This window comes from Mesocricetus auratus, unplaced genomic scaffold (genome assembly GCF_017639785.1).
Source record: "Mesocricetus auratus isolate SY011 unplaced genomic scaffold, BCM_Maur_2.0 Super-Scaffold_100010, whole genome shotgun sequence".
Lineage (NCBI taxonomy): Eukaryota > Metazoa > Chordata > Mammalia > Rodentia > Cricetidae > Mesocricetus > Mesocricetus auratus.
The window spans coordinates 65,436,129-65,448,028 of record NW_024429194.1 but is presented as its reverse complement, the minus strand read 5'-3'; the positions used below and the strand labels follow the sequence as shown (position 1 = coordinate 65,448,028).

The 11,900-nt window shown below is 46.7% G+C and overlaps 1 protein-coding gene across 6 annotated transcripts in view; it reads left to right on the top strand.

Annotated features, from left to right (window-relative positions):
- The first annotated feature begins 4,025 nt into the window (after positions 1–4,025).
- The window catches only part of Atf1 (activating transcription factor 1), a 40,188-nt gene continuing 32,313 nt past the window's right edge, over positions 4,026–11,900 (top strand). For 2 of the 6 annotated variants that reach the window (XM_040753813.1, XM_013111369.3), the window contains exons 1-2: positions 4,134–4,270; positions 9,959–10,057. In XM_040753813.1, coding sequence (XP_040609747.1) covers positions 9,965–10,057 — 93 coding nt within the window. In that variant the 5' untranslated portion in view covers positions 4,134–4,270; positions 9,959–9,964. Of the gene's footprint in view, positions 4,271–4,475; positions 5,028–9,958; positions 10,058–11,900 lie in introns of those variants that run through there. The other 4 variants (XM_005067238.4, XM_040753812.1, XM_021225554.2 and 1 more) reach the window with 4 other exon arrangements.

Sequence of the window (11,900 nt, the reverse complement as noted above, 5' to 3'; positions counted from 1 at the left end):
TTGTGTTTAATTCTTCATGCACTGGGTGGGGCGTGTGTGTGTGTGTGTGTGTGTGTGTGTGTGTGTGTGTGTGGTGTTGGGATGGAACCCCAGGTCTCCTGGAGGGTCAGTAGTCCCTCTAGCACTCAGCCACACCCCCTTTCTGGGACCTACAGTACATGGCTTCAGACAGTAAGATGGGAAGGTCACAGCTTGGTTCAAGGAGTGAGTGAGCCCCAGAGCTGTGCAGTTGGAGGAGGCTGGGTCAAGGGACAGCAGTGTCAGTTTGCAAACCAAGAAAGCAGATGTCAGAAATTTTCTTCTTTAACCTTGGGAATCTTTCTCCAAATTTCATTGCTTTTGAAAAATAATTGGGTTTCTTTCTCTTCTTTTTTTCTTGGTTTTTCATGACAGGGTTTCTTTGTGTAACAGCTCTGGCTGTCCTGAAACTCACTTTTTATAACAGACTGGCCTTGAATTCACAGGGATGCACCTACCTCTGCCTCCTGAGTGCTAGGACTAAAGGCAAGCACCAGCACCACCACTACTCAGCTTGGGGTTTTTTTCTTTTACTGGTTCTTTTCTTTGTATAAGTGTATTGCTTGATATATGTATGTATATTGAATGCATGCCTGAAGAGGCCAAAAGGCACTGAATCCCATGGAACTGGAGTTACAGATGTTCATGAGCCACCATGTGGGTACTGGGAACCAAACCTGAGTCCTCTGCAAGAGCAAATGTTCTTAACTGACAAGCTGTCTCCAGCCCCTTGCTTTTTTTCCCCCTCAATGTTATTACATTTGTATTATCTTGTTGGGCGTGAGGGGCACATGCTATGATACCCTTGTGGATTCCATGGACAACTTTCAGGAGTTAGTTCTCTTTGTACCATGGGGTTCTAGCGATCCAACACAGGTCCTCAGACTTGGCTGCAAGCAGCTTTAACCACTTGGCCCAGATGTCAGGATTTCTCAAGAGTAAAATGTTCAGTTTCTTCCCTCTAAGCCTGTAGCATGTGTGGTTTTAAGACCTGGTTTGCAGGCAGTGTCTTCTGCCTTGAGCTGTGAGTTCCAGCCTTTCTGGATGTGAGGATTCATTTGTTCTAGCATTTCCTGGTCTCAGGAAACCTGAAGGGGGCCCTTCAAATTGTTCACAGACATTGCAGCTCTTCTTTGCAGTGTAGACCAAGCTATTTTGGCATTGAGGACCCTCCTCCCCAGTTTAACAGACAGTTATCAAGTGCTGCCCACCCAAGCACAGACATTGTCCTCAGAGTTATGAAGTTTGTGCCTTCAGGGAGATGCAGACACAGACAAGGACAGAAGGACCAGCTGGAGGACATCATCTGAACTGAGGTTAGATTTATGCTTTTTCATGTAGCACAGACTAACCTCAAAACACAACATGATCCTACTGCCTCAGCCTCTGGAGTTCTGGGATTAGAGATGAGAGTTACCATGTCTGACCTAAAAGATGACACAGGTAAGATAAAAACAGGTAGGAAAAGTGAGTGTGGTGATGCTCACTTAACAATCCCAGCACCAGGGAAGCAGAAGCAGGAGGATCGGAGTTCAAGTTTGTCCTCTGCTACATACCCAGTTCAAAGCCAGCCTGCTGCACTACAGGAGACCCTGTCTCCACGTTACATATTTTGAGAACCGAGTCATTAGAATTGCTATGATGTGGATATGTGAACCTTTAAATTGTATCTGTTCTGATCATCTCAGAATCGTCACATGAACACACGCTGCTTCTGAGTGTCAACTGAACTTTGGAGGACTCAGTCAATAAGGTCCTGAGGCTGTGTTCCTTCAGAAGATTTACCAGCCTTGGCAGCCAGGTGACAATGGCTTTTCTTCTTTACCCCGCAAGGGCCAGTGATGTGTTCATGTAAATAGATTTACCTGTTCTGGATGAGGGGATTTGACTCTTTTGTCCTCAGAACTTTAGTCATGGCACCTGGGAGCTTCTGCAGGCATGAAATACTTAATTTGAAACCACAGTAGTTGTCTTCCATTTAGTGGCATTAGTGGAGCCAAAGAGAAAGCTACTAAGATTACAGTGTGAGAGAGGATGAAGGCTTGCAGTATAGAAAAGAGGGAGACATGGGGCTGGAGAGATGGCTCACAGGATCAGAGCACTGGCTGTTCTTCCAGAGGACCAGGGTTACATTCCCAGCACCCACATGGCAGCTCACAACTACCTGTAACTCTTTTCAGGGGGATCTGGTATTCTCAAACATGCACATAAAATTTTTAAAAAGGGGGTGGGGAGTTAGTAACAAATTGTTCCCCCTATATACATCCCCAACCAAAGTTAGCTAGCTTCAACAGAAAGGAGCTACTCAAGCTGGGCATGGTAGCACATGGCTTTTATACACTGTCACCTGGAAGGCTAAAGCCAGACAGTCACCTGAGACCAGGAGTTCAAGGCTAGCCTGGGTAACATAGTGAAACCTATATACTAAAAGGCCAAGAGTGGTAGTGATGGCAGTGGGGACAGTTGAGGGCAGTGTATGAAATGTCAGTTGTGGCAAGTGTGTTTAAAGTAGGTTCCTAGTGTGACTTTACAGGGTCAATGGCAGGTAGGAGATACTCAAAAGTCCCTTCCTTAAAATCTATCTTGTTGCCTGGTGGTGGTAGCGCATGTCTTTAGTCCCAGCACTTGGGAGGCAGAGGCAGGCTGATCTCTGAGTTCGAGGCCAGCCTGGTCTACAAGAGCTAGTTCCAGGACAGCCTCCAAAGCCACAGAGAAACCCTGTACCGAAAAACAAAAAAAGTTATTTTTTCTAGTTGTGGGGAGGGGGGGCTACGTGCATGCAAGCACAGATACTTGTGGAGGCCAAGAATGTGGTTCCCCGGGTTGGAGTTACAGGGGCTGTAAGCCACCTTAGGTGGGTGCTGAGAACCAAACTGAGCCTCTGTGAGAGCAGTGCAAGCTCTAAACCATCTTTCAAGCACAACTCGGGTGAGAATGAGCAGATTTTACATGTGTTACTCTGATTTCACTACTAACTAGGAACGACCAGGGGTTGGGCAAACAGGCACTTCACAAGATGGGAAGGCCACCTAACAGAGAAAAACACTTCCTGCTTGTACACAAGAGTGGGTGTAGCCGGGCGGTGGTGGTACACGCCTTTAATCCCAGTACTCAGGAGGCTGAGGCAGGTGGATCTCTGTGAGTTCGAGACCAGTCTACAAGAACGAGTTCCATGACAGCCTCCAAAGCCACAAAGAAACCCTGTCTCGAAAAGCAAAACAAAACAAAAAAAGTGGGAGGAGACAGCTCTGCTATTCAGAGAACTTACTCTTGCAGAACTATTCCTAGCCCCCAGCGTTCAAGCAGTGTACAGATAGGTACTATGTTCATCCAATTTAAGAGTTGGGGAGGAAAAATCTGTGCTTCATCATATCCCATTTTAATGGCACAAAGCTTTTTACTTTATTTACCTACTTTTGTTTTTTCGAGACAGGGTTCCTCCTCTGTAGCTTTGCCTGTCCTGGAACTCACTCTGTAGTCCAGGCTGGCCTGGAACTCACAGAGATCCGCCTGCCTCTGCCTCCCTAGGGCTGGGATTAAAGGCGTCCGCCACCAACGCCCGGCCTCTAAGACGGCTTCTTAAGAGGACAAGTTTAAACTTTTTGCTAGAGAACCAAGCCCAGGCCCTCATCCATACTAGCTAGGTGCTCTACTACTGATCTTCCCAGGGTTAACGTTCCGAACCTTTGGTCCCTCTGCCTCCACTTCCACCCAGCTCCTAGGATGCTATCCCGAGGCCAGGCACTGAAAAAAAATCAAATAAAAGCTTCCCACGTCCCTTCGCTTAGCAGCGTGTTGGTCAAGGTCAGGGACCTGAACGCCGCCAGAACGCTTAGGGCAAGCCGCTGAGCTCCAGGGGGAGGGCAGCCGAATAGCACCAGGCGGAAAGCACTCGGAAACCCGAGTGAGCAAACCCAACCCGCGCGCTCGCTCCCGAGGCCCGCCAAGATGGCGGCGTGCCACGTGAGCACGTGATGACGCAGCACGTCGGCCGCGCAGGCCCCGCCCCCACTCCCTCCCCAGCCCCCGGCCTGCCCGCCGATCATGCCGCCAGAGACGCCCCTCGCGGCTGGGAAACGGTAACCCGGGACGGTTGGCTCTCGTTACACCGCTTCTCTCCGCCCCGCCGACCCCAGGGAGAAGCGTCACCCGGCAGCCGTCTGCGGCTGGGACTCGAAGAGAGAAATCGGCGCCGCCTGGGACGGGGGGAGTGGAAGTTCCCGCCCCGGGCAGCGGCCAGGCGACTCCGCAGGTAAGTGGGGGCGGCGGGGAGCGGGGCGGCCCGAACGGGAGCGCGGTGACGGCGGGGAGGGACGCGATGGCGGCCACGCGCTGGCCGGGGGGTCGCGCGCGGCTGGCCGGTGGGGGAGGGGCGCGGGGGTGGGACCGGCCGCGCGCTTCCGGCCGCGCGCCTCCCGACCGAGAGCCGCACGGGCGTTGGGCTCGCTGGAAATAGAGCCGCGAGATCCGTCGAGCTCTCGACCGGGCGTGTAGGCGGGAGGAAAGCCGCGGAAGGTCCGCACCAGACTGCAGGCACCGCGTCCTCAGGCTCCCCCCTTACCCCCCTGCTTGGACCACAGGGACCCGAGGCCACTGGCCTGGCGGCGGGACGCGGTGCTTTGCCTTTCTTCCGGGTGTCTCCCAGCTGGCCACTTCAGTTGTAGTAGAAAAGTCAGCGTCTGGGTAGTTGCTCTTTTTGAGGCTGGATTTGTTAAGTAGAGTTACTGATGCAGCGTTTCTACACGTGTTCTTCTTTATGGTAGCGGGTTTTTTGTTTGTTTGCTTTTCGAGACAGGGTTTCTCTGTACCTTTGGAACCTGTCCTGGAACTCGCTCTATAGTCCAGGTTGGCCTCGAACTCCCAGAGATCTGCCTGCCCCTCGGGAGGCAGAGGCAGGTGAATCTCTGAATTTGAAACCAGAACGAGTTCCATGACAGGGCTACTCAAAGAGAAACCCCATCTGAGGCAGGGGATGAGGACAACGAACAAAAAGATCTGTTTATTACGAGGTATGTTGCAGATGTCTTATATCCCGCTACTACCTTTCTTAAGGTTACATTCACCACCTGCTTGCAGGTGCCTGAAGAGGCCAGAGGGTCAGATCTGAAGTGCAATTAGAGGCTTTTGTGGGTGTTAAGCATTGCGGCGGCTCCAATCAGAGGAACAGGGATTCTGACACTCAGGAGCCAAAGAATACTGAGTGTTAGAAGAGGTCGGATGGAAAAGTATTCTGGCAATCAGGAGCCAAAGAATACCACAGGTCAAGCCGGGTGTTGGTGGCGCATGCCTTTAATCTCTGTGAGTTCGAGGCCAGCCTGGTTTACAAGAGCTAGTTCTAGGACAGCTTCCAAAGCGAGAAACTGTCTCGAAAAGCCAAAACAAACAAACAAACAAACAAAAACCCACAGGTCACAGTAAATGTAGCAGCTTACACCCAAGCTCCAAGGAAAGGCTCTGCTCTGACTTCCTGCGAAAAGTTGTTACTTGTCACCTCCGCTCCTGCTCTGCTCATCCAAACCTCATTCAAGAGGTTTATTGGGAGGGAAGAATCTGGGAGAGTGGCTGCCGTCCACTAGGGTGGCAGAGGACAGCCTGACAGCCACAAGCTCAACAGACACAGACACAGGGCTTTATATAGGGCTTCTTAGCGCACCCTCCCCCCAAAGTTTTTCCAGGATAGGTATGGTGTTTTGGGTTTTATTGTTGTTGTTGCCGTTGTTTTTGATTTTGCTTTTTTTGTTTGTTTTTTACGAGACAGGGTTTCTTTGTATTGTTTTCGAGGCTATCGGTCCAGCCCAGCCTCGAACTCACAGAGATTCGCCTGCCTCTGCCTCCCGAGTGCTGGGATTAAAGGCGTGCGCCACTATTGCCCGGCTGTTTTTTGTTTTGTTTTGTTTTTTTTAGGCAGCAATTCTCTGTGGCTTTGGAGGCTGCCCTAGAACTAGCTCTTGTAGACCAGGCTGGCCTTGAACTCAGAGATCCACCTGCCTCTGCCTTCCAAGTGCTGGGATTAAAGTCATGGGCCACCAATGCCCGGCTCAGCATGGGGATTGGTCAGATTTCAATCTCTGAGCTCAGATTGGCTAGATCTCCTGCTCAGGGATTGGTTGGTTTTCTGAACAGGTTCAGGGTCAAATTTGGCTCTGGTTTCAGGTCCAAAGTGTGTTTCTTTCACTGTTCCTTTTTAGCCTTTTGGCTCTAATTCTTTCACTGGCTCTGATTCCAGGGACAAAGTGTGTTTCATTGGCTGTCCTATTTCCCTACAGTGAGTGCCAGGAACTGGTCCTGTGTCCTATATAAGAGCAGGAAGGTCCCTTAACCGCTGAGCCATCTCTGCAGCCCAGTGTTGGCTCGTTTGTGAAAGGTCTTCATACTGTATTCCCAACTGGTCTTAAATTCTTTGTGATTCAGTTTGGCCTAGAACCCCCATCAGTCCTGCCTTGAAAAGCATTCATTCCCAAGTCTTCAAGGTCCTCTTGACATCTGAGGCCATTTCAGCATATATGTAGTAGGAATCTTCATAAAACTGACCTCACCTGTCTGTGATAAGTTTGTATAGGATTTATATTGGCAAAATACATTCATCCCAGGATTTGGTTGCCAGTAGATGTTTTGTTTAAAATGCTAGCTGCCCCGCTTTACAGTGTGTGCGTACAGTTTTATCTCCATTAGAATGTACCTAAGTGGAAGAGTGTTTGCCTATCATGCTTTATGCTTGCATTCGGAAACAAAACAGGAAACTAGATAAAACTTCAATGTGACAACTCCTAAAGTGTTTGTAGTTCTTGATTGTTTGGTCTACAGTACTGTGATAGTACATAGCACCAGTAGATGGTAGTCAAGTCAAAACAAAACAAAAACCTCTGACATGAGTTTAGTTAGCGGATTTCCAGTTCTCACATAGGATTATGTCTTTAAGTTTTCCTGTGCCTCAGTTATCCTGTTTCAATAGCTGGGGTGGAGTGCCATTATTTCCTCAGTTCTAATTAGATACATCTAAGTGAGCAAGCAGGTGGTTTTTTTTGTTTTGTTTGTTTGTTTGTTTTTGGTTTTTTCAGACAGGGTTTCTCTGTGGCTTTGGAGGCTGTCCTGGAACTCACTTTGTAGACCAGGCTGGTCTCGAACTCACAGAGATCCGCTTGCCTCTGCCTCCCGAGTGCTGGGATTAAAGGCGTGCGCCACCAACGCCCAGCTTAAGCAGGTGGTTTTGTTACAGTGTTAAATGTGAAAACTGCTTTGTAGGGAAGGGATGTGACTTCCTGGGACTTACATTCTGGTGGAGAGACAGAAAAACAGGAATAAGGCCAGCTTGGTCTACATCGAGTTCTAGGACAGTCAAAACTATAGAGAAACCCTGTTTTGAAGGAAGAAGAAAAAAAAGGAAAATCATACTAGGGTATACAGTCAGCTTCCAGACTAGTTTAGGGGAGGTCATCCTGTAGGTTTGCCTGGAAGAAGTCATAGAAGTCCTCAGGAAGAAGGGGAATGAATTTTGTTTGTAGCTAAATGAAAGTCTCAAGGTGAGTGATGGAGATGAGAAGGTAGGCTACCTTAGCACACACTGTTAAAATATTTATTGTATTTGGTATTTGCTGTTGACTCAATGATGTCTCTACCGGCCACTAAGCACGCATTAGCCTAAATTTAAAACTGGGAGAAACAGGCAGGCCCACCCGCAAACCCAGCTCATTGTTAAATAATCTAGAGAGATTGCCAGACAAGGGAACCTTATTAGCACAGATAGGGTAGTGAGAGGGCATGGCTAGAATGGAGGCATGTGAAATAAAGAACAAGGCTTTTGGTTAGAACAGCCCTAGCTTCAGGTCTTTCACATAGTGATGTGAGATCCACAGTAAGTAACAACCCTTGTAAAACAGGGAGGTCCAGGAGATGGTATATGACTTGCTCTTAGGAGCTGGTGGCTGTATTTCCCCTGTAGGGTGCTTGGCAAAAACCATACTATGGCCTCCAGCACCACAAAAACAAAACTCTTATCTTGGAATCTCACTTAGGAAGTCCCTTTCTGCAGAATTTGTTCAAAGCACCTTGCCTTGGGCCAGAGGTGTAGCTTACATAATTAACCTACTCTTGTAGGGTGTGATGGCAAGTTAAGCACAAAGCTCTCTGGGAGGTGGAGACAGGAGGATCAAGAAAGGCCATCTTCTGTCATGTAACAAGTTTGAGGCCAGCCTGGGCTACAAGACCTAGTTCCAGGATAGCCTCCAAAGCCACAGAAAAACCCTGTCTCAAAACCCCTTCCCCCAAAAATGAGTTAAATATTTATTATGTTACAGTGTTCTGCCTGTCTTTATGCTTGCATGCTAGAAGAGGGCACCAGATCTCACTATAGATGGTTGTGAGCCATCATGTGATTGCTGGGACTTAAACTCAGAACCTCTGGAAGAGCAGTCAGTGATCTTCACCTGAGCCATCTCTCCAGCTCCACAAGTAAAGTTTTTAAAGACTGGAGAGATGGCTTGGTATTAAGACCACTGACTGCTCTTTCCACAACCTGGTTTAATTCCCAGGGAATCCTACACATTCTGTCCTTCTGGGACACCAGGCAAACACGTGGCAAGCAAAATACCTATGCTTATAAAATGAAAATTAGAAAGCAGTTGTTGAGAAAGTTAGGTGCTGACTTTCTAGCATTACTGACGTTCAACTGAAGTTTCAGCCTGTGTGTGTGTGTGTATTCATTCTTTTTCAAATCAGACATCTTTTATTCTTGTTCTTTCCCCTTTCTTGCTCCTGTCTCCTCCCCTTCTCTCTCCTCTCTTTCCTTTCCTCATTTTTTTTTTTTTTTTTTTTTTTGGTTTTTACGAGACAGGGTTTCTCTGTATTGTTTTGGAGGCTATCGGTCTAGCCCGGCCTCCCGAGTGCTGGGATTAAAGGCGTGCGCCACCACCGCCCGGCTCCTCCTTTTTTTTATAGTTAATTTAGTTTTTGGTTTTTGGAGACAGGTTTCTCTGTATAGCTTTGGAACCTGTCCTGGAACTCACTGTGTAGATCAGGCTGGCCTCAAATTCACAGAGATCCATCTGCTTGCCTCTGCCTCCCAAGTGCTGGGATTAAAGGCATGCACCACCATTGCCTGGCTTTCCTCCTTATTTTTGGTATGGGGTTTAGACTATATAGCCCTGGCTAAACTGGACCTCTGTGTAGACATAACTATAACCACAAGGCTAGTTTGTCTTTGGGGGTGTTTTGGGTAGTGCCAAGACCTCATGCATACTAGATAAACTCACTCTAGTACTACATGTAACCATAAAGACCTAAAGTCTTTTACCAGTCTTTTTGTTAGTGGTTCTCCTCCCATGTGACATTCAGTCACAATTTATTCTCAGTTTTCTTAGCCTACATATCCTATGAGTTAATATTTAGATCATTTAGTCTTTAGAACAAGACAGAGACACTGACTGACTTTGTTTTTGAGACAGGGTCTCACTATGTGACTCTGGCTGTCTTCAGAGAGAGCCTTTTGCTAAGCTCTGAGATTGAAGTTGAGCACCATCATCTGGTGGTGGCACCTTTAATCCCAGAATTTGGGAGGCAGAGCAGGAGGACCTCTGAGGAAGCCTGCCTGGTCTACAGATTGAGTTCCAGGAGGGCCAGGGATACACAGAGAAACTCTGCCTCAGAAACAAAGCAAAGTTAAACACCAACACACCTTGTTTATCTTTGTTAGTAAATTCTTTTTGAAGCTGTGCATACAGTTAGAGACTTGACCCTTGATTGGAGAAAGACCTTTCCTGTCTAAGACTCGAGTATTTATAAACATTCTGGTGTTTCAGAATTTTTAAATGTGAAGAATACTCTAAACTGTAGCCACTCACTGATTCACTTCTATAGGGCAACTAACTGACCAAACATCATGTGACTGCAGTAGTTTGCTATTTCTGTAGCATTTTAATGGATTTTTTTTAATCTCCTCCCCCAGCTGATTATGGAAGATTCCCATAAGAGTAATACTCCAGAGACTGCACCTCAGCCTGGCTCAACAGTTCAGGGGACTCATATTTCTCAGATAGTCCATCAGGTAAGTTAAGAACAGAGTACTTACCGAGCTGGTCAGTAGTGTTCACAAATTAACCCGTAGTCTTACTACCAATGTTCAGAAAACCCAGCACAGAGAGACTTTGAATTGATGCTGTTAAGCAGGGAGAGGGAGAGGCAGATGTACCTTTTAGAAAGCCCCCCCCCTTTTTTTTTTTTACATTTTTTGGGGAAAGTGCAGGCTGACCAAAAAATCACTATATAGACCAGGCTGGCCTCAAACTCACAGCGATCTTATCTTCCCTTCTCTCTCTGTGCTAGAATTAAAGGTGTGCATCATTGTGCCTAACCTAGCCTGGAATTCTTGATCATCCTTTTCTAGCCTAGTACCAGAGCACTAACATGGTACTGGAATAATAGGCACATGCCCAGCTTGACCGTCCTCATTTCAGCATGTTCATTGTGGTTATATTGAAATCTTTCATGACAAGCATAATCATTAGGGAATTTAGCTTAATTGACTAGCATGTATATTCAGTGTAGAAATGTCAACTTAGGATTTATGAATAATAATTTTAATATAAATTAAAATCATGACTTCTCCCTAGGGCATAGAAAGCTGAAAAGAGTCTTGTTCCTACCCAAAACAAGAGTGGGTTTGATAATTTACAGGTCACTGGCCTTTGAGACCCACAGAAGTTAAAGGTGGGCTGTCATATAATGGGAGGGAAGGATAAGTCAGCTACCTTTTGGTGTTTTGTTTGCTTTTGGTGTTTTGTTGAGACAGGGTTTCTCTGTGTAGCTCTGGCTGTCTTGGAGCTTGCTCTGTAGACCAGACTGGCCTTGAATTTAGAGATCCTCCTACCTCTACCTCCCTGATTGCTGGGATTAAAGGTGTGCTAGGAAAGTCAACTACATTTTAAGACAGGGTCTCACGTAGCTCAGGCTAGCCTCAAATTCACTGTGTAGTGAAAAGTGGCCTTGAACTCCAGATCTTTCTGCCTCTGCCTTAAGAGATACCTGCTTGGATTACAGGTATATGTTATTCCTAGCTACCACTTACATTTTAAAGTATTTATTCTTTTATCTTTTGGTGCTGGTATGCACATGCCATGGCACATACAGCTTGGGATAGATATCAGGTATAAACAGTAGAGGGATTACAGAAGAAGGAATTGGATGTTATAATGGAATATAAATAAATTAGGTTGTGTTAGGCTTATTAGACTTAACATGGTTGAAGAGTCAGTGAACTTGAAAATAAACTAATAAAAATCACCCAAATGGAAAGCAGAAGGAAAAGGGAGAAGAGCAGAGCATCCAGGAACTACGTACAACACATATCTGTTTAAGTAGTCACGCTGTAGATGAGTTTACTGAGATGTTAGTGAGTCAGGTTGAGATCGATGGATGTGATTGGGATTCCATTTTTCCTATGGAGACATCCATATTACCAGTCAGCAGTAATGAATTAACTATGTATCAAGTGAGGTATCGTGTGTGTGTGTGTGTGTGTGTGTGTGTGTGTGTGTTTCAAAGAGGGTTTCTCAGTGTGGCCCGGGCTGTCCTGGAACTCACTCTGTAGACCAGGCTGGCCTTGAACTCAAGAGATCCCCAGAGAGCTGTGAGTAAAGGTATGTGCCACTACCACCCAGTGGTATCTTGAATCTTAAAACCAGCTTATATATTGATCAATGGATGTATTTAGAAGACCCCATATTTCCCTAGGAGCCTTGACAAGGAATATTTCAGTGGATGCAGGAATGAAAACATAATTTGAACCAAGAAGCATAAGAAGAGAAGAAAAATGAATAGGCAAATTATAGAATGAATAAGTTTAAAGCGTGCGTGCATGTGTGTGTGCATACCTTCATGAATTCATGTAC